The 24,403-nt window shown below is 45.9% G+C and overlaps 1 protein-coding gene across 1 annotated transcript in view; it reads left to right on the top strand.

Moving 5' to 3' along the window:
• The window catches only part of LOC147683395 (unconventional myosin-VIIb-like), a 1,214,266-nt gene that overhangs the window by 1,027,966 nt on the left and 161,897 nt on the right, over positions 1 to 24,403 (top strand). The window contains exon 42 of the mRNA XM_086943813.1: positions 16,819 to 16,906. Within this exon, the coding sequence (XP_086799939.1) occupies positions 16,819 to 16,906 (88 nt within the window). The remainder of the gene's footprint in view (positions 1 to 16,818; positions 16,907 to 24,403) is intronic.

Below are 24,403 nucleotides of genomic sequence, written 5' to 3'. Positions count from 1 at the left end.
GGGCACTCGCTACGCCAAAAATCGGCGATCTCGGTCCCAATGCCGGGTGGGCACCGGCGATGCAAATTAAAGCGCTCCCCAGCGCTCTGGAGCACAGGAGAAGCGCGCTCAGTGCTTCAAGGGAATAAAAGCGCGCCTAGCGCTTTAAATCAAAATCAAGGTGCCTCCAGGCACAGGAAAGCTCCCACAGAGTCTGGAGGCAGGCAGAGGGGCAAGGCAGGGCCCGAGCCAGCACACTGGGTCTCCAGGCAGGGAGACAGCCAAGTGGCGGTCCTCTGGGCCCCTGCAGCAGCAGCAGCCCCCTCTGGCAAGCTCCTAGGCAGAACCAAGAACAGGACAAATTGTATAGGGACACAGCCCCTTCTTATACAGCAAATTCCTTTGTCTCATGGTGCAGGGTGGGGGAGAAACCAGTTGCAGCTGGTTCTGAAGTACTCTGTTTACCCCAACCACCCTCTCTATTCACTGGCAGGGCTAGGGCCATCAGTCGCACTACAGGGGGTGGAGCCAGCATTGTCCGGGGAAAGTCCAGGCCCAGCAGGGACCAAGTGCACTCCTCCCAAGCCATCAAGCATGCTGATCTCACACTCACCACCGGGCAGACCCATCCAGCCTTCCTGGAGCCAGGCTCACCAGCCAGCTCCAGCCAATCACACTGCAGGCATATTTTACATTAATATGCCAAGTCCCAGAAATGGCATTTCTACACATGCCACATTCACACAACATACATCATTGCGAAGCATTCATTCCCACGAACACGCACATACCGAATTCGAGCATGCACTCCCTACACATCAGGAATTACTAGGGACACAGACATTCCCCATGCATCCCTATGGGAGAGATGGCCAGCCTCACTACATGCACGCATTTTACTCTGGGACACAGAGAAAAAGTGCGCACAGACCAGAAAATCATCCACGCATATCACAGATAAAAAGCAAAAAGATTAGGGGTGAACCTGCCATAAGGGCCAAGTCCAACACAACCCCCTACCAGCCAAAACGCAGGGCAGACCAATCACCACCGTGATGGGCTTCCCTGCTTGGGGCGATAAAACACGGACGCGGGCCCGCAACTGCAGGGACACCCTCCTGTTTTACGCCACTGTGAACCCCTGGGGTTCTTTCTAAAGCTACTGTAGGGACTCACTGGATTACCCCACTGGTACTCTCCAGCTGCCCTCGGCAAGGACCAGGCCCTAGGCCACCCAGGTGCCACTGGATCCTGCCAACTCACCAAGTGGGGGGTAGTAACCCCTGGCACATAACAGCCATGCTCCACTCTTCCTGTCTGCAAGACAGGGCTAGACTGCCACTGGTTCTCCAGCCTAGGGTCTACAACCTTAGGTGGACCAGGAGTCTCAGGGAAGGCTCTCCTCCCCTTACCTCTTCTCCTAGGGTTCCTCCGCCTCCTGCGAGGGGTACCCTCTAAACACCACTCTCCCAACCTAGGGTTTAACCCCTCAGGTGGTACCGGGGTCAGAGGTGGGCTTTCCCACCCTCGGCACCCCCTTCCAGAGTCCTGCTCCCTCCCAACCGGGGCGGTACCTCTGGAGAAAGAACTGGTCAGGATACTGGTTACAGTACTCCCACCCTTCAGGTCAGGCAAACCCTGAACCTGGACCTCCAACCTCCGGTCTAGAACCTTTGGTGGAATCACTGCCTGGCACTCCAGGACTTCTGAGGACTCACAGGTCACTCCCAAATCACTCCTTTCACTGGACTTCTGTACTCTCCCTCCTGGAGCAGTACTGCCAGACTCCACAACTACAGAAGCTCCGCTCACAGATGCTCCAGGTCCCCCACACACTAGGAGATCTCCCTCAAGTGGACTAACAGGTAAGCATAGGTCCCCACCCTGGTGTTCCCTAAAGAAACCATCCAGGCTCTGAGGCAGGGCTTCGGGCATCTGGGGACTCTCGGTCTCACACTCACTTCCGCTCCACTGAGACAGACAGCAAGCCCCTACACCCTCCTCACTATACTGAGACCTAGCTGGGCTACTCTCACCCTCCTCCACCACGCTGGGTTGGAGAAAACCTGACCCACTATTACTGGAACCACTCACTAGCGGCGCTAAGGAACCTCTGGCACTCTCCCATCGGTCCGCTTCCGCTGCAAGCTCACATGCACTAAACGATCCAAACTTCAACAGATGCTGGCGCAACTCTGGCACACAATAACTGAGCAGGTGCTCTGTGACAACCATGCGAAACAATCCGCCAGACTTGTCGTTCACGTGAGCCTTTTCCCAATCAAACAGTGCTCCACAACACTCATCCTCAAAGTCTTCCCAAGACTGATGAGGCAGTTTCCTAAGTCTCCTGAACTTCAACCCAAACTCTTCTGCGGGGGAAACAGGCAACATACTCGGGGAACTGGGAGTGGGACTGTCTACACCAACATTCAAAAAGCTGCCACCACTGGACTCCACCCTCCCTGGGGAATCCAGACAATTACACATGCACTCAGGGGGTAACCTACTCTCTTGGGCTACCTTCTCCCTGAACAAGGCCCTCTCAGTCTCTAGCTTGGCATGCTCCAACCTGAGCTGTTCCAACGCTAGCTGATACTCCCTCTCTTCCTTCCTATCCAACCACTCCTCTGGGGACAGGGAAAGGGACGGGGCGCTGGTACTGACACTGGACCCAGCAAGGGACTCCCTATCTATGGGGTCCTCACTCTCTGCTGACATCCATCCACTGTCACCACCATCCAACTCACATTCATCAATAGAATCTTCAGGGCTCCCCACAGACTCACCACCCTCATGGCGTGCGGCCCGGGCCCTATCTCTCTCTCTGTGCTCAAGATCCCACTGATCCTTTTACCACTGGATCAGGCTGTCCCTAAGCTGGGACTGAGTAACCAACTCACTCACCTCTATGCCTCCCTTTTCGCAGAATATGACCAGCTCTAACCTACTGTACCTAAACAGACTACAGAGATCAAAAACTGGCTCCATTTTTGCGGACGTTCTCAGGAAAAGTTTGACACAGGGAACCTGGGGGTCTGAGCTAAACAGGAGAACACAATTAACACAATTCAGCAAGATTCCTATCTCTCAGAACTTGCACTCCACTGTCCAGCGTAACACACACTCATTCACGCACAACCCTCCCCTCGGACTGGTAAGGCAGTTTCTACCACCCCTGATTCTCTCAACCTGACCACTAGGACACAGGTACCAAACTCTGGGAGCAGGGCGGGGAACAAGGTACTGGACAAAATACAAATGACACCTTTCAGGAGAAGCAATACTGAACTTCCCTAAAAAACAATAATCCCCAAAATGCGGTTATCTAGAAAATGCAGAGCTTTGAAGTGTGGCCCGTCGCCACTGTGGTACAACGCAAACACAAATTCTCATCCTCACCGCGTGCCGCCAATGTCAGAAACGGGACCCTGGCCGGCCAAGACTCGCGTCGAGGTCAGTCAGGGATCACCATCTCTAAAGTCAGGGCAGGGGAGTCACACACCAAGGCAACCCCCACTCGCCCTCTAGGTAGCGTGGCGCGAGCAGTCTAGGCTAAACTTGGAGGCGGTATGAGTTAAGTATTTGCGCACGCACCCCAGCAACAACACCCAAGGCCCACCACAAAGGAAAGACTCCACACAAGGTTATATCAAAAATAGCCTTTGTATTATAATAAACAAAACACATTAGATAACACACGCAAACTGTACAATGTGCCAGGGGCACGGGCAGAATTTACAAGGGGAATTATGTACAGGACAGGGCCACATGGACCACTGTCAGGGGTAGGCACTTGTTAGAAAATAATACTGGTAAATATACACTTATGTCGTAAACATAGAATGAGTAGCACCAAAATTATAAATGCAACACACATCCAGTAATCACTGGAACAATAAGGACCTCCTACGCAACCCTAACTCACTGTAGGTAAATCACGCAGGTAACTAGGACCTAGGGAAGGGATACCAACACCTAAGCAATTCACTCTTAGCAAAGGGAAGGAAACCTAACATGAAATGAACCATCAACAATCTACTATGCAGGTCACATCTAGCATAATGGATAAACATAAACAACCCTCACTGCAGGTCACATTTAGCAAAAGGGGGTGACCATAAGAATACCTAATCAGGTTACTTTTAGAAAAGGTAAGCGGTTAGAACATATGCGCAAGAATTACATCACAAGAAATTACAATGCGCGGGGTGCACAAAGCACAACACTCATAAATGTCCCTCAGGCCAACTGGCCTCGAAAGGGGCGGAATGCCCTGAGTCTCAGTGTCAGGGCAGCTGTGCAGGCAGCACAGCACACCAACCTAAACGTGGCAACTGTCCACTAAGTGCTGGACAGTTGTAAATATGCACTGGGCAACGTTGGAGCCAGGAGGGCTCAAGAATCAAAGTGGGCAAATAGAGCTCAGCGCTCTAAATAATGAATATGCCCCCAGAGCCTCTCTCAGGGCTCTAAACGATGTGGGCAATGAAGAGCCTTTCGGGGGCTCATAAACAAGTGGGGCACGAGAGCCTCTCAGGGCTCAAGGAACAAAGGATGGCCCCTCTAGTTGGAGTCCCTCACGGGGGACTCAGGAATCAATAATGCACCCAGGAGCCTCGGGGCTCCAAACAGCCACAAGCGCGAGGTCGCGCTATGGGGGAGGGGCGGACACCGGCAATGTGTCCCGCGGCCCCTCTCCCTCCTTTCTGGCACACTCACCGGCGTCTCAGGGCGGGCGGGGCTCCTCTCTCCTCACGGGGAGTCTCCCAGCAGCAGCGCGGGGCTCCTCTCCACACGGGGAGCCTCCTGGACACGGGAGCCGGCTGCTCCTCTCGCGCTCCGCCTGGCCTCGTCTCCTTTCCCTCCGCCTGACTTCCGCCGGGGCCGCCAATGGCAGCGCGGCCCTGGGGGTCAGGGGGCGGGACTTCCGGGTCGCTGCAGGCAGCGCGGCGGCCCGGCAACGGCTCTCAGTGCTCTCGGGCTGCGGCGGTGATTTCCTGGGCAATGCCGGGTGGGCACCGGCTCGAAAATGAAATCAGCACAACGGGGCAATGCCGGGTGGCACCGGCCTTCAATAAAAACAAAGCGAGGTGGGCACTCGCTACGCCAAAAATCGGCGATCTCGGTCCCAATGCCGGGTGGGCACCGGCGATGCAAATTAAAGCGCTCCCCAGCGCTCTGGAGCACAGGAGAAGCGCGCTCAGTGCTTCAAGGGAATAAAAGCGCGCCTAGCGCTCTAAATCAAAATCAAGGTGCCTCCAGGCACAGGAAAGCTCCCACAGAGTCTGGAGGCAGGCAGAGGGGCAAGGCAGGGCCAGAGCCAGCACACTGGGTCTCCAGGCAGGGAGACAGCCAAGTGGCGGTCCTCTGGGCCCCTGCAGCAGCAGCAGCCCCCTCTGGCAAGATCCTAGGCAGAACCAAGAACAGGACAAATTGTATAGGGACACAACCCCTTCTTATACAGCAAATTCCTTTGTCTCATGGTGCAGGGTGGGGGAGAAACCAGTTGCAGCTGGTTCTGAAGTACTCTGTTTACCCCAACCACCCTCTCTATTCACTGGCAGGGCTAGGGCCATCAGTCGCACTACAGGGGGTGGAGCCAGCATTGTCCGGGGAAAGTCCAGGCCCAGCAGGGACCAAGTGCACTCCTCCCAAGCCATCAAGCATGCTGATCTCACACTCACCACCGGGCAGACCCATCCAGCCTTCCTGGAGCCAGGCTCACCAGCCAGCTCCAGCCAATCACACTGCAGGCATATTTTACATTAATATGCCAAGTCCCAGAAATGGCATTTCTACACATGCCACATTCACGCAACATACATCATTGCGAAGCATTCATTCCCACGAACACGCACATACCGAATTCGAGCATGCACTCCCTACACATCAGGAATTACTAGGGACACAGACATTCCCCATGCATCCCTATGGGAGAGCAGGCCAGCCTCACTACATGCACGCATTTTACTCTGGGACACAGAGAAAAAGTGCGCACAGACCAGAAAATCATCCACGCATATCACAGATAAAAAGCAAAAAGATTAGGGGTGAACCTGCCATAAGGGCCAAGTCCAACAGTATCTATATGAATAAGTGAAGTGGTTTGTGTATAACTGTATAGGCGAGTAAATGACAATGTGATGGATTCTTTGCGTGACTGACTAGGTGTATGAGTAACTCTGTGTGTGAGTGGCTGTATGGGGGGAAACATCATTTACAACGATGTCTTTTCCACGCTTGACGTTTTTAACGATCCACTTACCCCGCAAACGTCTCTTCAACGAGGGAGCCTTCAACGACCGTCTTCACCACGCAAGTGGTATTCCTTTTGGTCGTCCAGCATGTAAGTTCTGCGTGGCCTTGGGGGGTTGGGGGGGTCTCCCCCCCATTTAAAAAAAAATACCGAGCAGGCTACATACAGTAAAAAAACGCCTAAAGTGTCAATAAAAAAAAAAAAAAGAGACGCACCGAAGACGTGGCGAGTACGTCATAATTGAAGTCCTTTTTTAGTTTTTGTAGACGTGTTTTAACGCATATTTCGATGGAGGATGGAAGTAAGAGCTGGTGAATGTTACGTTTTTGAAATGCGAGGTAAGAACTTGCGTTCTAAAAAGCTGCGTGGTACAGCCACTTGCGAAGAAAAATTCGCGTGGTAATGCCATGCGGGGTATTTGTGTTCGTGGTAAAGTCATATATTCCTGTATGGGTATATGGTTGCTTATATCAATGGCTGTATAGGTGAGTGACTGCATGAATGAGTGACTGTATGGGTGAGTGAGTGGATGTGTGTACACATGAATCAGTGAGTGGGTATGTACTAACTGGTATTGGTGTGTCTATGGTTTCAAGAATGGTAGTCTGTATTTTAGAGTGGGTGTATCAAAGGTTATATTAGGGTGTGAAGAGGTACATCAGATGTTAAGTGGATGATGTCATCAGAGATGTCATCAGTGATGTCACTGACCATGTCATGAGTGATGTAATATTTGACATCATCAGCAGTGCATTACGGGGGTGCGGGTTATAGTTAGCTCAGCTAACTATAACGGCTGAATTTCTCTGGTTTTGTACGAGTGAAATGTCAACCTAACTATAACTTTCTGAAATCTCTGTTTTTTCAGTGAATTTCTAACGTTTTTAAAATGCTAAGTACTAACTATAACGTACATGAAACCTGTGTTTTTTAGTGAATATATATATATATATATATATATATATATATATATATATATATATATATATATGTATATATGTATATATACATACATCAAACAACACATATATTAATCTTTCATTCTAAACATGCTTTAATACAAAAAATACTTGTATTTTCTTATAGTTAATAAAACATTTAAAATTTGATTAATGTTAATTTCATTAATGATTAATGATACTTTACTAATTTATATAATGTCATATTTCCCACCCTAGCACCTTCATAATCCCTTCCTACCACTATAAATTACCCATCTGTGAATCCTAAAAAACCCTAACTACTCCTAATCACGAAACGTCCTGGAACCCAAAACAGTTTAAACTACCCCTAAACTCTACCCATTCCTGAACCCTAAAAACCTTACCACCCCTAAACACTATTCATCCCTGAACCCTTAATACCCCTTACTAACCCTGAGCACTACTAATCCCTGAACTGTAAAATCTCCTTACTAACCCTAAACACCACCCAACTCGGACCCTAAAAACTCCTGATCTGCCCTAAAAATTACCCAAACGTGAACCCTAAAATCCTCTTGCCACCATTAAAACCCAAATCCTAAAATAAGAAAAATGTAATATTTAAAAACGCATTCCTATATATCAAATTTACAAGCCTGTCTTGCAAATCTTGTATCACGGCCCCAGCACTAACTGAGGCACAACGTTCGCCATTCAGGTGACTTGTGGAACCACAAAGGGGAGGTAGCAGAGACAACATTATATACCCTCTACATTGCCATAGGGCTGATTGATCAAGTACTCCCATCCTCCTGTCAATCCTCGATCAGCAGGTACAGATATTCTTGATTATGCCTAAAGTGAAAAAAACTACTATGGAGAGACTTTCTTGAATGTGTATCATTTGGAAACATTAACATCTCAGAGAGAAAACTGCCTCACCAGTATGGGCAATTAACTGACCTCTGCTCTTAGGGAGCCTTCCACTTTACTTGAGTATTTCCCGGGTAAAGAAGATAGCAAACAAGGCTCTGGGGTAGCTAAGATATCAATTGGAAATGGCCTTTCACCATCAACAAGAGTAGTTCTGATATCTTATGAAAACTTGCCATCCACAGACTGATGAAAACATCGAACGTTTTAGAAGTCAAAGTTTGCGTCAGTATTTGAAAGATCTATGGGGCTCATTGAAGAGGGGGCTAAGCCGGTATTGCTTTTTACACTAATAATGAAGCTGACCAGCAATAATCCATGAAAACACATAATAGGGATACAAAAGATTCCCCTGTTAATGCACAAAACTATAAAATGTTGAATTCTGATATTTGGGTTTTGAGTTCTATAGGAATTCCATTTGAGACTTATGAAGCACGTCTGTGGTTGTAACATCATCTCAATAAGGTTTATTTTTCATGTAAGACGGCAAATTGTGTTGCTTATAATATTACCTTTCATATTTCCATTTAGAGCATGAGTTTTAAAATAGGTCTGAGGTACTTGTATCAATAATAATGCATCAGGGTGCTTTATTTGTTACTATGGCAGCTGGTAGGGCCTGTGTAATCGTCAACATCCATATGTATAAACTGAATGGACCCCAGATTCTGTAAAATGGTCAAGATAAAGGCTAGACTTGTCCGAAATATTCAAAGAGTTAAGATGTGGCCTCTACGCTAAACACGAATATGAAAATGACTGGCTCAATCTCCCAGACTATGAAATATACTAAATATACTATTTATTTTCACAAATTTAGTTCACCAGATAGTGATAGAAATATATATTCACGTATGAAGTGGATCTCCTGGACATAGAGATCACACCACTACCCATGTTTGAAGTTAATATTGAATGAGAACATCTTACAGCCTGTGGAGGAGCAACAGTATTCCGACAACCCTGGAAGGATCACTTAGGAAGGAGTGCTTAGTTTGCTTAGTAAGAAAAGGAATTTGTTTGCACTGGTCTTTAATACTAGATACAGTTGAACTGAACTAGATGGGATTCTGGAAGGACCATCCATGATGGTAAAGCAACAATATGAGAATTTGGCTTGGTAGGGAAACTAGCTCACTCCATGTATTGAAGTCTATTTTAAACCAGATAATAGGCTTAAATGCAGCAGTAAGTGGAGTGAAGACGTGTGTGTGGCACTAATAAACTCAGAGTGACATAAAGAAAAGACTTGTGCCTAGAGAATTAAAAAATGTAGGTTTGAGGGGAGGAGGCTATAATGAAACCAGATTGCCACTGCTTTCAGGTGTTCCACCACTGTTTCTTTCCTGTGGTCTCATGTGGCGTCTGGATCCCTAGAGTCCCTAGAGATGCGAGCGGCAGAGGTCGGGTTCGTCAGATGATCAGATCCTGGAGGATAGATTGCAATGCTATCCCTAATGGACCTGAGGGCAGCATATCTTTTCCTGCGACACTGAGGGCTCACAAAATAGCACTAGCATGTGTGTGAATGGTAAACCCTGTTACGTGTCAAACAGTGGAACCCAGAGATCTAGCATTGAGAGGACTTATCATGCAATCTGCTTGGTGTGGCAGCACTAAGGGCTGGAGAGGTGACTATTGAGCGGGAAGTGGGAGGAAACATTGAAGCACAGTAGCACAATGTCCCCTGCAGGATGAAGGAAGACCTAACTTTGCAGTATGCATAGTGTAGTGTTTCCCCCAGCCTGGCCACCCGCAAATAACTATGCCATACACAGAGCTTCTTTTTGCACGTCTTTACTCATCTGGCTGTAACTGTGAACTCCACGTTCTAAACCAGTCATCAATGCATACCTCTCTAACTCTTACGTTACAGTTCTACAGAGTCCCTCAGGAGCTAACAGGGTTCCAGCATTTCTAAATCGTATGACGGTACATCCCCCCTCCGTTACATAAAAAATAAAAACATATTTAGAAAAATATATTGATTAATAGATTTAGAAATATAATTAAATTTCTTCATTCGATCTTTTTGGCATGCTAATTGTCCGACCTGATCATGTTCTCGGAAACTGGGTGCTGTCATCATGAATGCCCAGGATCTGTGTCAGTGTTGTAGAGGTAACAGCAGTCACTTGTGGTTTAGACCCAGCCTCTCCTTCAACAGTTAGATCTGATAAACGATTATTTAAAGGCCTGAAGTGAGAAGAGTCTCTGGTAATAGACTTCACAGTGTGCTGGGCAATCACCACATGTCCCTTGGTAGATACAACTTGAAAGGTTCTGCATCAAACGGAGCATCAGATTTTCTTTTCCGCATCTGATGTGCGAGCACTTGATCTCCTTTCTTAAAGATAATGTTCTTTGCATGTCATCTTTTGTCAGCACATGTTTTCATCTTTTGTTCGTTCACCAAGACTTTCTCATGACTTGCTTTCTCATCTCTATTTGATTGGTCCATTAAGGCAACTTGGTGTTCATTGCTCTCCCGAACATCAATGTTGCAGGACTCTCACCTATAGTCGAGCCGGGTGTTGAACGATAAGCTCTCAAGATAAAATTCAACACAGTTTTCAGATCAAGCTTCTCAGATTAGCATGCTGCTCTTTTTTCTTAAGTGTACTCATAAACCGCTCAACAAGCTTGTTGGCATGCGGCCACAAGGTCCTCCAATCCTTTATATTATAATGCTCTAAGAAATCTTTAAACTCTCGACTATTGAAAGGCGCGTTATTGTCAAACTTCACTGTGGCTGGAACATCTCATGTCGCAAAGATGGCATCTAGTATTTCAATGGCTCATTCTAGTGTAGTTGATGAAACAACTTCAGTAAATGGCAATTGTGAATACCCTTGTCGAGTGGACCGCAAAAGTCAATGGCTGTTCTCTACAAGGCATGCTTTGGGAGTTCTGACATTCTCAAGGTGTGATAAGTAGTTTTTGTAGAAAGGCAGTTGCATAGATGACAGGCCTTTAATTCCTTTTCAACCTGTCATCAAGATAAGGAAACCGGACATGGTCTCGGAGAGCTCATTTTGTGGCAACAATTCCATGATGTCCTTCATAAGCCACTTTAATTATTTTCTGTCTCGGACTCTGTGGAAGCAGAATTCTCCATCTTCATAGAATAACTCCTTCCTGAGACAGTTCATCCTTGAGATCTTTGTATTTTTGATATTCACCATCACTGGTGAGCGGTCAAGCGTGCTGGTTCCACTACTGATGTATAATTATATCCTTCAGCTTTAACATGTCACTATCATGGCTCATGACAGTGATAATCTGGGCTAATAAAATAGAGGCTGGTGTGTTTGATTTTACAGTGAAATTAATATAGGTCTCAGCCGTCTTGAAGGAGTACTGTGACTTTCTATAGGTACTCCGGAAAAGTAGACAGAAGGGTTCAGATATTTCCCTGGACGATTCACACTGGTGTAAATATGTTCTTGTAACCGTAGTCCCCATCGTTCAATACGAGGAGGCATTTTGGTCTTTGGATTGGCAAATCTAGTTAGTAAAGCTTGTTGATCTGTTACTAACGTACAACGCTTTCCATACAGGAAAATATGAATATGCTAATGTTTACAAACCAATACCACAGCTAAGCTTTCTTTTTTCAAGTTGTAAGTAAGCATGTTCTGTTTGAGACAAACTTCTACTTGCTTATGCCACAATATGCCTTTGGAATGGCATGGTGAGCAAACAAATTATGGATTTAGGCTTAGATCTCTGTACTGGGGTGAATGTAAGACATTGTTCTGCATTCTGTCCATCAATTGCTCTTTTTGCATTTGTCACCCCGAGTGGGATGGGTATGCCCAGACGTGAGTCCCTTGCTCTTCATGCCACTGGAGTCAAGCTATCCTGGCTAATTAAGGGTGAAGCCTGAAACCGGTCCTAGGATGCTTGTTTCCAGTCCAGGGAGGACCTGGCCTGGCAGTTCGGGCTGGACTGTTCCCATTGGGCGCTGGGTCAAGACGGATTTGCATATGGCTGGGTTCGAACAGGAATGGCATGGTGAGCAACAAAATGATGGATTTAGGCCCAGATCTCTGTACTGGGGTGAATGTGTGACATTGTTCTGCACTCTGTCCATTAATTGTTCTTTTTACAATATGCCTTTGAGCATTCAAGTGTCTGCTGTACTGTGCAAGGATAGCACCTAAACAGACTGGGCTAGTGTCAACAACAGCCTCTGTTTGAAGCTTAGGATTCAAGTAAGCCATTTCTGTAGCATTAGCAATGGCTTGTTTAATTCTTTTAAAACTTTCTCACATTCATGTGACCAATTAAATGAAGCATTCTCTTTTGCCAAGTCTCTCAATGGAGCACTTCTTGTAGGTATCTGGAACAGTAACTGGCCATGGCAAAAAATGAACGCACCATAGAAACATACTTGTGAAAGAGCTTTATCATGCTCTTTTTGTGTACCTCTGAAAACCAATATGGCATTGCTGTAATTGAACACATTCATGACAGGCTGTATGATACATCGAATGAAGTCTTGAAACAGTTCTGCAGCGTATGACACACCAGAACTTAGGGCCTGATTTAGATCCCAGCGGACGGGTAACTCCGTCACAGAAGTGACAGATATCCTGTCCGCCGAAATATAAATTCCATTATATCTTATGGGATTTAAATTCCGGCGGATGGGATATCCGTTACCGTTGTGACAGAGTAACCCATCCTCCGAGATCTAAATCAGGCCCTAAGTCTTTTGTATTGAAACAGACCAACATGTGTAGAAAAGGTTGTAAAGTACCTGCAAACCTCTTCAAGTTCTAACTGATGATAACCTTTATTTACATCAAGGTGAGAGGAGACCTTTGCACCATTTAATTGCTTTATTATGTAAACAATATGTGGACCTGGATGTTGGTCTTGTTCAATTGCCTTGTTTGCCTGACGCATGTCAACGCACATGCGTACAGCTCCTTCAATCTCCTCTTTAGGCACTTGCCACTATGGGAGAAACCCATGGCGTTGGACTACTTGAACAGTCAGTAATGTTGTGCTTAAGTAACAAACATTTCAAGTTCTTTTTCAACAGCTTCTTGCAAATGAAAAGCAATTTGTCTATGTTGAGCAACAGGATGGACATCCTCATCAATATGCAACTTTATCTTCATAGTCTTAAGTTTTCCCAAACCATGAAATAACAAAGGGAACTGACTTACTATTTTGTGGTGAGCATTTGTTTTGTAATTCACGGGAATCACTCCCATATCATCGGCGGTACTGAAACAGAGTAGACAGGCACTTCATGCGGTGCCCTGAAGGACATGGATGGGTGGTTGAACCTTCGTTTTCTTGTGTTTCATTGTTGCTACAAATGAAACTTGACTTTTTAAGGGTGTCAATACAGCCCAAGTGCTTTCTTTAGTTTTCGATGGGTAAGTTTTGGCAATGGAGATAGTTAATTGTATTTCACGTCAGGTAAAATGTTTATCGATGCACCACGGTCGATGATAAAAGGTATTGAACAACCACTTACTTTTAGTGTAATCGTCGGACAATGTTTGAATGACTTTGGTGTTTTAACATGTCGAACATTTCTTGACTGACATTTCTCTTCACAAGCAGCCAGACCACCATATGCATGCTTTTCTGAGGTAAACATCAACATGGCGCAATAATTTTCATCACTTTCACTTAATACTGATACAGACGAACTGTTTGACGATGATTTAGATGACGATCAACTTCTTTCAGTGTTGATTTGTCTCAACTGATGTCGCCGCTTGGCCTTGGGGGTGTGCATCAAACGTGGCTTCTGGACTGTTGTGGCAGCTACTTTGTCTTTGCGCCATGACACACTTACTTTTTTTTTCCGCTTTGCAAACCATCACAATATGGTTCTCCTTCCCACAGCCTTTGCATATTTGTCCAAGAGTGGGGCATTTACCTTTGTGTGGAAAAGAAAATTCACATCTAAAACACAACTTATTTTTACGTGTACACATCACTTTGTGTCCTTCAGTCTTTATTTTGGCTTACTTTTCGCACTCATGGCGGTTTCATTCTGGGCATCCATGTCCATCCATGTCAGGAGCTTGTCTATCAGCAAGCTCTTCAACTTTGGCAGCCATTAGCACTTGCTCCAGACTAAGAGTTATTCTCAGCATTCGTCATCTGAATGAATTTGACAAGCATCCTTCAATAACTCTCAGAGAGCTTCTTCATCATTAAATCCATTGAACATTTGCCATTGAATTAAACATGAGATCCAACACTCCTTTAATTTGACAATATGTGACGTCTTCATCCGTTTGTGGCATTTTTTAATGAGTTCTTTTACACCATCACAGCAAGATTTTTAAGACATTTGGTAATCTTTTTGTTAACAGTCTGTTCAAGTGCATTGATGAAATCATCAAAAGTCTCTATCCAAGCAGTCCATTTATCGCTAATATGTAGCTTTTTGGTCATATTGAACGGTGGTGCTGGTTTCAGGAAAGCGGCATCATTGTACGCATTTCTGCGAGTGGTTGATATTGTGGGTGGAGTCTCTCCAGCTCCATAGGTGGCTCACCTTGAATCAGTTTGTGTGAACCACCTCTAAGGCCATGAGATGTTCTGACCTCTGGATCGTCCTTGATGATTTTTTAAATGATGGCCTCGGTCTTGCCTCCACTCTCTCAGCCTTTCACAGCTCCGAAGATATCTTCAGTCATTTCATATTGTCACCAGCTTGGTAAGTACAACCGCAGTGCTACCTGGGTGGCGGCACCAGCAGATGAGGAACCGGCTCAATTTACTCAGGGTCTGGTGAATAAATAACAGTTTTATTAGGTGACATCTCTTTGCGTGCATTTTGTCTTTACCACTTTCAAATTGTAAAATTAGCTTGCAACTTGATTATTAATAGCTGGTCTTTGTAAACCTGGTTGTAACTGCCTTTAGCATTAATGCTTCAGATTACGTATGACTATATATTTTGTAGCAGCACAGTACGTTGATGTACGGTTTGACCAGCAGGTTCTCTGTCACCAATATGTAGATTTCTTTGCACTGCTTTCATTGTTTTCAACCTCTTTATAGCAACTGGATTTGCACTTTGATTCCACTCGTTAGGCATGCACAAGCAGTTTGGTTGGACCATGGCAAACTTTCTGGGAGACCACTGTCCATTTTCGGGTTACTTATCCCCTAATTCGTCACCAGTTGTAGCGGTTTCCCAAGCCAGCCTACCCGCCAATGACTGTGCCACACACAGAGCTTAGTTTTGCACGTCTTTATTTGTCTGTGTGTAATTGCAAACTCAACATTCTAAACCAGCCTTCAATGCATTTTGCTCTAAGACTTACGTCACAGTTCTAGGAGTCCCTTAGGAGCCAAAGGGGTTCCATCATTCCTAACTCACAAGACACTACACATAGAAAGGTTGCCTATAGAGACACTGAGACCCTGATCCGGTCCCTATTGAGATGCATATCTTTTGGACAGGTGAAATGTTGCCTGCACAAGTAAGATGCTACCCTAAATAAATCCTCCTGCAGAAGAAATTAGACTTCTTTCAACCATGAGCAGTAACCCTATCTGGACACAAGTGGCCAAAAAACAGCCCTTTCGTGGGGTGAGTGCGCTATGATGGAAGTGACTGAGAGAGATGTGTTTTGGGATTATTTGAACAGTGTGCTGTGTTCTTTCTGTTGCTTTACTGGAAAACACAGAGAGAGGTAGTTTCCTCATAATACAAGAGGCACCCCCTCTACCGGAGACAGAGTGCTTCCAGAGGTGGTCTAGACATTTTTAAGAAGAGTCATCCTGTTGAGCCACAGTCGAAACTGCCATCAGGCTCTCCACACAGAGTTCAACTGGTAAAAGGTCAGGTGCTGGTACAGTTGTCACAGAACTGGCAGGTTTCAAACAAAGAAAACCTTAGCCAGATCTACGGCTTATAAATCAAGCCTCCACAGGTTTTCGGACTTTAGTAAAGCAACGTTGTAGAGGAGATAGTTCTACAACCTTTAAAAAGGAGTCCATTTTATAAGATTATGCAGCATAAACACGATTCCCTGTAATGTGCACAGTGAGTCATGAGGAGCTAGTTTGTACCTTTTCCGAGATTGATGCAGCTCACAATTTCCTGGGATCATGCAGCCAGAACAATACTAAAGTGGCTGAGGGTCCTGTGCACTGTCTCTGTTCTATGCTATAGTACAAATGTTAACATTTATATTTTTGTTTATTGTTTGTTCATCCTTAGTGGTTGAAAAAGGGTGCAGCACATGCATTCCTGAGTTGCACATTTGTCCTTGGAGGTTGTTTCTGTATCCACATGGTCCTTAAGCTCCCTCTGCCTCCCCTTGCCACACACAAATACTCTTTGAGGTTTTGGCGAACTAGGGTGTTAGGAAACTGTAATTTTTTAGGGATGACTATGAAAAGATTTCTGGATTTTTTAGAGGTTTCCCTGCCATTGGGTAAGTTGGTGAGCTAACTTTGTTACCAATTGATGATAAACTGTTAAACCTAAGAGAAGTAAAGTCATTCAATATATTTACCTGCGTGGAATTTACATTCCACATAGTTCATCATAAACCAACTTTCTGAATTTCTACATAGATGCAGCTTTGCACATTTCCAGTCCTTACAGTACTCGTTTGCTCTCCTACTAAATATTCCCTATTCAGATTTTTAGCTTTTAAGAAGGATAATTGTATTTTGATGAACTTTCTGTAGATCTCAAAAGTCATTTTGTCTTCCTCTTTCTAGATTTTAGGTCAGAATGAAGCAGATTACTTTTTTGATTCCTTGAGATATTTGAATGATTTCATCAGAAAGAGTAAACCAGGAAAAGATGGTAAGTGATCATCTTAAACATATGAACATGTCTTTCTGAGTTTTGCCCATGAAGGTGTCTATAAATAGGATACTGTGTAGGACTGTTCTTCGAAATGGTGTGCCTTCCTCCGTTTTGCTGAAAACTGTTGTTATGATGAAAGATTGCTTCCAGTTCTTGATACATTTTCATGTTTGTATCCTTGATTTCCTGGAGTACACTGCATTGAGTTTATTATGAAATAGGAAGCAACACCCAGCGAACCTGGGAATAGCCAAGTGAAACATCCCAAAGAAGACGTTTTGGTAATTAAGAATGAATGTCTACCAAAGAATCTACAACAAACCAAATGTCTTAAGTATTTCAACCTCTTAAGTGCAGCTGTCATCCAATGGCTGAAGGCCCCACTTCTCCCCCATGCGTCTGACGGCCGACACTGGGGAGGGTAATAAAGGCCCCTCTGGTGCTCTGCACCGGAGGGTGTCCTTTATGTTTTTTTGATCAAGCTGCTCCGGAACAGCTTCCCACACTAGTGGTGCAGCATATTTATTGACACAACTGAAGTAATGTTGGGTGGTAGGAATTTTGAGGATCCCTGCGGATTCTGGAAGTATCCATCACAGCAATGTAAGGAACATGTGTGATTTCAGGCAAACTTTGAGGATTACAGGGCATTGTGGATAAGAAAACCTCATGGGATCCACGCAAGCCACACCATCCTGGTCTCCCTAGTTGTCTTGTTTTCAATAATGTGCAGGTTTGCTAGGTTTTCCTAGGTGCCGCCTTAGCTAGTTCCAAATGTACAGCCACCCACATTGGAAGTAAAGGGTCAACTTTAAGTGAAACAATGTGATATATCCATGCTGCACTTTTGGCAATTTCCTATCGTAGGCACTAGGTATACCCACAATGTGAGGTGCTATTTTTTTCAGAAAACTTAAGAGAATGCTAGGGGGAAGAAGTTTGTGTCTCCCTGTCGATTTCAGAACTTCCTATCACAGAAATGTGAGGAAAATGTGCCTTTTTTAGTCAAAGTTTGAGGTTTGCAAGTTATTCTGAGTAATCAATTAATCAGTCAGGGATTTGTGAAGCGCGTTACTCACCCGTGAGGATCTCAAGGCTCGGGGTGGAGGGGGGACGTGCAGCTCCGATTCAGCCAAAGAGCCTGGTCTTGAGGCTCTTCATGAAGGTGTGCAGAGTGGGGGAACGTCTGATGTTGAGCGGGAGCTCGTTCCAGGTCTTCGCCGCGATGTAGGAGTAGGCTCTTCCACCCGCTCTGGCTCTGTGGATGCATGTGGTTTCGGCAAGGGTGAGATCGACGGAGAGGAGGTATCTCTTGGGTATGTGAAAGGAGACTCTTTCATTGAGGTATTGGTGTCCGGTGTTGTGGAGGGATTTGTAGGCGTCAGTGAGTAGCTTGAAGGTTACTCTCTTCTTGTTGGGGAGCCAGTGGAGGTCTCGTAGGGGCTGGGTGATGTGGGCATGCCGTGGGAAGCCGAAGATGAGTCTGGCAACGGTGTTCTGGATGGTCTGGAGTTTTCGGAGTAGGAATATGGTGATTTCCAGCGTAGAGGGTGTTTCCGTAGTCCAGTCTGCTTGTTATTAGTGCGTGGGTGACTTTCTTTCTGGATTCAGGGGGGATCCACTTGAAGGTCTTGCGAAGGATGCTGAGGGTGTCAAAGCATGAGGAGGAGACGGGGTAAATCTGTTGGGTCATGGTGAGGGAGGAGTTGAGTATGATGCTGAGGTTACACGCATGGTCCGTGGATGTGTGGGGGTTGCCAGGGGTGTTGGGCCACCAGATGTTGTCCCAGGCTAAGGGGTGAGTCCAAGGCTGAGGACTTCTGTCTTCACCGAGTTGAGCTTCAGACAGCTGCTGTTCATCCAGGATTCAACGTCTTTCATTCCTTCTTGGAAGCTGAGTCTGGTGGTGTCAGGTTCCTTCGTGAGAGAGAAGATGAGCTGGGTGTCATCGGCTTAGGATACTATGCTGAGTCCATGCTCTCTGTCGATGGCAGCGAGGGGGGCCATCTAGATGTTGAATAGCGTGGGACTGAGCGATGATCTTTTGGGTTCTCCGCAGTTGATCTCTGTGGGTTCGGAGAGGAAAGGCAGGAGTCTGATTCTTTGGGTCCAGCCGGTAAAGAACGAGTGGATCCAGTCAAGGGTGGTTCCCTGTATGCCGACTAAGTGGAGTCTGGTGGTACGAGTGAGGTGGGAGACGGTGTCGAAGGCTGCAGAGAGGTCTAATAAGATGTGGGTCGCCGTGTGGCCCTCCTCAAGGAGAGTGCGATTGTCATCTGTGGCGGCGAGAAGGGCAGTCCCGTTGCTATGGTTGATGCGGATCCGGTTTAGGAAGAGTCGAGGATGGAGTTGACTTCGATGAAGTTCGTCAGTTGCATGTTGACGATCTATTCTGTGACTTTCGCCACGAAGGGGAGGAGGGAGATGGGCCTGTAGTTTTTGAGGTCCGTCCGGTCTGTGGAGGGCTTCTTGACGAGGAGTTTAACTTCTGCGCATTTCCAGTCATTGGGGAATGAGCCGGATTCAAGAGTTGGTTGATGGTGCGTCATAGCTCGGGTGCTATGGCTGTGGCGACTCTGTGGAAGATGTGTGGCATGCAGGGGTCCATGGGGGCTCCTAAGTGAATGCTCTTCATGGTCGTGGTGGTTTCTTCGGTGGTGACCAAGATCCAGGCGAAGATGGTGGGCTGGCTGGCTTTGCTGGAGGTAGGTGTGGTTTCGGTGTCTGGTGTCTGTTCATTTAAGTTGTCATAAAGGGATTTGATCTTGAGATGGAAGAAGGAGCCGAGTTTGTTGCAAAGGTCCTGGGAAGGTGTGATGTCTGACGCTTCGCTGGTGGGTTTGGTGAATTCCTGGAGGATGCTGAAGAGTTCCTTCGAGTTGCTAGAGTTGGCAAGGATTTTATCATGGATGAAGGTCCTTTTGGTTGATCTGATGCGTTGGTGGTATTCTGTCATGGCATTCTTGTAGGTGGTCCGAGCTTCCGGGGTGTTGCTGTTTCTCCATACTTTCTCGAGATGTCTGCAGGTGCGTCTGGATTCTCGCAGGTAGGTGGTGAAACAGGTGGCTTTCATGGGGTGCTGTCTGTCGGAGTTACAGAGGGGGGTGAGCTTGTCTACGCAGTTGGTTATCCATCTGTGTTGTTCGTTGGCTGCAGAGTTGACGGTTGTGGTGGGAGAGGGATTGTGGTTAAGGATGGAGTTGAGGTGCTCCTCAGTGACCTTGCTCCAATTCCTTCGTGGAGGGTGTGGTGTAGTTCTGTGAGCGGTGGTTTTAGCGAAGGAGAAGTGTACGCAGTGGTGGTCTGTCCAGAGGGGTTGTGAGGTGTGGCTGAAGTGGATGTTGTTCCCTCCTGCGAAGATGGAGTCGAGGGTGTGTCCTTCCTTGTGGGTAGGGGTGGTGACAAGCTGTTTCAGTCCGATGTTGGCGAGGTTGTCCAGGAGGGCGGTGGAGTTCGGGTCGCTGAGATTGTCGAGGTGGAATTTCAGGTCTCCAAGCAGTATATAGTCCATGGAGGTGATGGCGTGGGGCGCGATGAGGTCAGTGATGGTTGTGGCGAACGTGGTTCGAGGTCTGGGAGGTCTGTAAGCGAGGGTGCCTCATAGGGTTGTACTGGGCCTGGTCTGGATCTGGAAATGGAGGTGTTCCGTCGGGGACGAGGAGTCGTTCGTGCTGGAAGTGGTGAGTAGGAGGGAGTTCTTGTGCGCAATGGCGAGTCCTCCTCTTGGGTGGTTGGGGCGGTCCTTCCTCTGGATCTTGTATCCATCAGGGATGCCAGCAGCAATGTTGGGCGGAGGTGGAGATAGTCTAGGTTTCTGTAAGGAAGACGACGTCTGGCGAAAAGGTGTCGAGGAGGTCCCAGATCTCAACTGCATGTTTGTGCAGGGAGCGTACATTGAGGAGAATGCACCTCAGGGTTTCGGGTGGGCTGGCGTCCGGAGATTGGGCAGTGGCAATGGGGGTTCGGCGGTTAGTGAACGTTCAGCAGCAGTGTCAGCAGGAAAACTGGCCGTGGGTGGTGTCTGGCATACGTAGCTGGCAGTGGTTGTTTCTTCCAGCATTGAGTGCATGGAGGGCAGCTGAGTCGTAGCGGTGGGGAGTCAGAGAACCACTGTCCCTGTCACTGGTCCCGATCAGGCTTGTCTTTTATGTGCCAGCGGTGCGCCCGCTGTGTGTAGCCGCAGCGCGGCCGCGCAGCAGCCACCATTAAGTAGGGGGGAGGGAGCGCAGCTGGGAGGCGGGAGCAGGAACCGGCGGGGGGAGAGGGGCCGCGGGGGCAGCAGCAGTAGAAGATGGCAAGAAAAAGGACACAACAAGCACAATACGAAAAAAGACACAACAAGGCACAATAGATTGAAAAAGAATAAAAAGACAACAGATAGACAGGCACAACAAACAGAAACCAGACAAACCTATAAAGACAAACAGAGACAGACAACAAAAAAGCCTGGCCGAGTGGACCAGCAGAAGAGCAAGGCTCTCCCACTGGACCACTAGGGATGAGGCGCAGGCAGGAGCCTGCGGGTGGAGGAGGGCATCGAACACCTAACTGAGACAGAGAGGTGTTGGGGGCAGCGGTGCAATGACAGAGCTGCGTGAGGGGAGAGCAGAGTTCCCTGACCAGGAGGTCAGAGTTCTTGGTGAGAGCCCACAAGTCACTCCACCTTGGATTTCCCTAGGTGTCTAGTTTTAAAGCATGTGCTGGTTTGCTAGGTTTCCCTAGGTGCTGCATTGAGTTAAGGCCCAAAATCCACAGCTACCCATTTTGCAAAAAGCAGATCAGTTCTGAGTGGAAAAATGTGATATAGCCATATTGCGTTTTGGGCTGTTTCCTGCTGTGGGCACTAGGCCTACCCACACATTTGAAGTACCATTTTTATCAGAAGAATTGACGGAATGCAGGGTTGGAAGTAAATTGCGGCTCCCCACAGATTTCCAGAACTTTCCATCACAGAAATGTGAGGAAAATGTGTTTTTTTTGTCAAAGCTTGTGGTTTGCAAGGGATCCTGAGGAGAACAACCTGATGGGAGCCTCACATGTCACCCACCCTGGATTCCCCTAGGTGTCTAAATCTAAAAAAATTTACAGGTTTGCTAGGTTTCCCTAGGTGCTGCTGAGCTAGGGCCCAAAATCCACAGCTACCCACTTTGCAAAAAAAGGTCCATATTTCAGAGGAAAAATATGTGTCCATGTTGCGTTGTGTGCCATTTCCTGTCACAGGCACTAGGAATACCCACACAAGTGAGATACCATTTTTATCAGAAGAGACATGGGAGCATAGAATAATTATCAGTTTTGTTTTGCTGAATGTGTGCCTTCCAAATGTAAACAGAATTTTTTTAACAGAATTTTTTGCAGAACCGTCACACTCGTAGTTAGACAAAGTGTAAACAGATCGTTAATGTATGTAGGTGCTATTTGAGATCTTCCTTCTGGGTCTTGGAAGAAGTAAAATAGTGAATTGTAGCGTTATTCCAGCAGGGAATAACGTCCTCAAAAGCACTCAGAAAAGCAATTTCCTTTAAAGTTTGATCTTTCAAATAAAGTTTTATTCAAAATTTTCAATTCATTGAATTATTCATTTCTTTCACAGTCAATGTTAATTGTTCATCGTTTATAACTTATAATACATAGCCCAATGCATTTCAGGCAATTTACCCTTCTTCAGGGGCATAGTTATTCGGTAGAAGGAAAATAAACACAACTATATTAGCATATTTGACATCTTTAACGACAATTTTTTAAAAGTAATTTTAGGTTTCATGTAACTCCATTGAAAACCTTATATCCCCTTTGAATATCCGCTAAAAAGCGTCAAAAAGTGAAATCACAATCATGCATAGTTGCCCGAGTATAAATGATATAAACGGCGTTTCAATTCAAATGGACAATGACGTACGTACTTGTTAAAGGATGAAGTCATGAAAACACAGTGATCCCCCATTTTTATAAAATCACGAAAAAAACAGTGTGAGGTGATATGAACAAATTCGTACCTTAGTTGTAAGGAACTCTCGTGGAAAGTTGTGAAAGATTGATAAAAATAAAGGCCTGTAAAGAACAATATCACATTTGTAGCAAACGATTTTGTGAGAAACTGAGTAAGGCGTGAAAGTTGCGGATCGGTAAATGAACGTACCCTAGATTACGGCAGCGTCTGCTTGCTCAGCTATCAGTGATATTGCAGATCAATGTTACGGGCCGAGTTCTAAAAATTAATAAACCCAACCGTTAAGGCTGAACTGGCATCGGCGCAAGAAGACTACTTCAAAAGACGGTGCACAAACGGAATCGTCAGCGTTCCACTCACCCATTAGGAAATCAAGGTAACTCCAGGAGAAGAGTTTTCTTATCGAGCACGCCAGGGTAGGCAGCGAGTTAGTTAGTTGCGCAAATTCTGCCGCTTTTAACCCGGAAGTGTAAGTAACTGTTCCGATGGTGGAGATAGTCAAAATGAAAAACGGACTGATTTCGTCGATCGGAACGCACACACCCGAAGGGTGGCGTGAAACAAAAAGGATGTACGTGCGTGATAGGCAAAGAAAGTAAAAAAGGGTAACATATTTGGAAAAATAAAACCTCGAGGGGACATTTTTAAAAGGCAAGGCGAAGGTGGTGCATAACTGTGTAAAAGTCTACACTAACCCTAGTGTCAAAGCCAAAAGTCTAAAACCTCATAGGTTATCATGTATAGTCAGACAATGATGGGCGTCGATGAATACATATCAGAATCAAATAATCAGATTCAAATACAATTAGAAGCATTCCAAAAAATAAATAACAGTTATTCATGGTTCATAAACAACAATTATAGTTTAAAGGCAACAGTTTATAGGAAACAGTTCAAATCCATACGGTCATTGAGACCCTTCGGTTGGCATGTATTTAAAAAGGTCATCCAAAATATTTCTCTGCGCAATAGAAATTGTTTGTTGTCTCTGCCAGGTAACACAGGTATAATTTCCAAGATCAAAAATCTCAACTGGCTTGGAGTATGATTGTAATTGTTGAAATGGATTGCCAAGGGTGATTTGGAATTGTTTGTCCGGATATTACTCTTGTGTTCAATTATGCGTGTCTTGATTTTATGCTCAGTCTTCCCAATATAAGCCAGGCCACACGGGCATTTAATAAGGTAAATAACATTACGACTGTCACAAGTGGCAGTGATACGCAATGAATGGAGGTGCCCTTACTTGGATGTTTGATTTCTTTGCCCTTAATTATAGCATTGCAATTACCACAGTTGTGGCAGGGTAATGTATCCTTCTGTGGTTCAGATCGTTCTTCTGTTTTTTTGTTAAGGATTTCTTTGATGTTCTGGGACCTTTGAAATGCAAACCTTGGAGTGAACTGGAATATGTTATTGAAATCGTCTTCCATTGTCAAGAGTGGCCAGTTTTTTAGTATTATTCGTTTTATCTTGGAACTTTCAGTGGAATATTTTGAAACGAATGCCATCCGTTCTTGGCTGGGTGGTTTGGGATGAGTCTG

Source organism: Lissotriton vulgaris, chromosome 11 (assembly GCF_964263255.1).
Source record: "Lissotriton vulgaris chromosome 11, aLisVul1.2, whole genome shotgun sequence".
In the NCBI taxonomy this organism is placed as follows: domain Eukaryota; kingdom Metazoa; phylum Chordata; class Amphibia; order Caudata; family Salamandridae; genus Lissotriton; species Lissotriton vulgaris.
The sequence above is the reverse complement of the archived record's forward strand: the minus strand, read 5'-3'. Positions and strand labels throughout refer to the sequence as shown.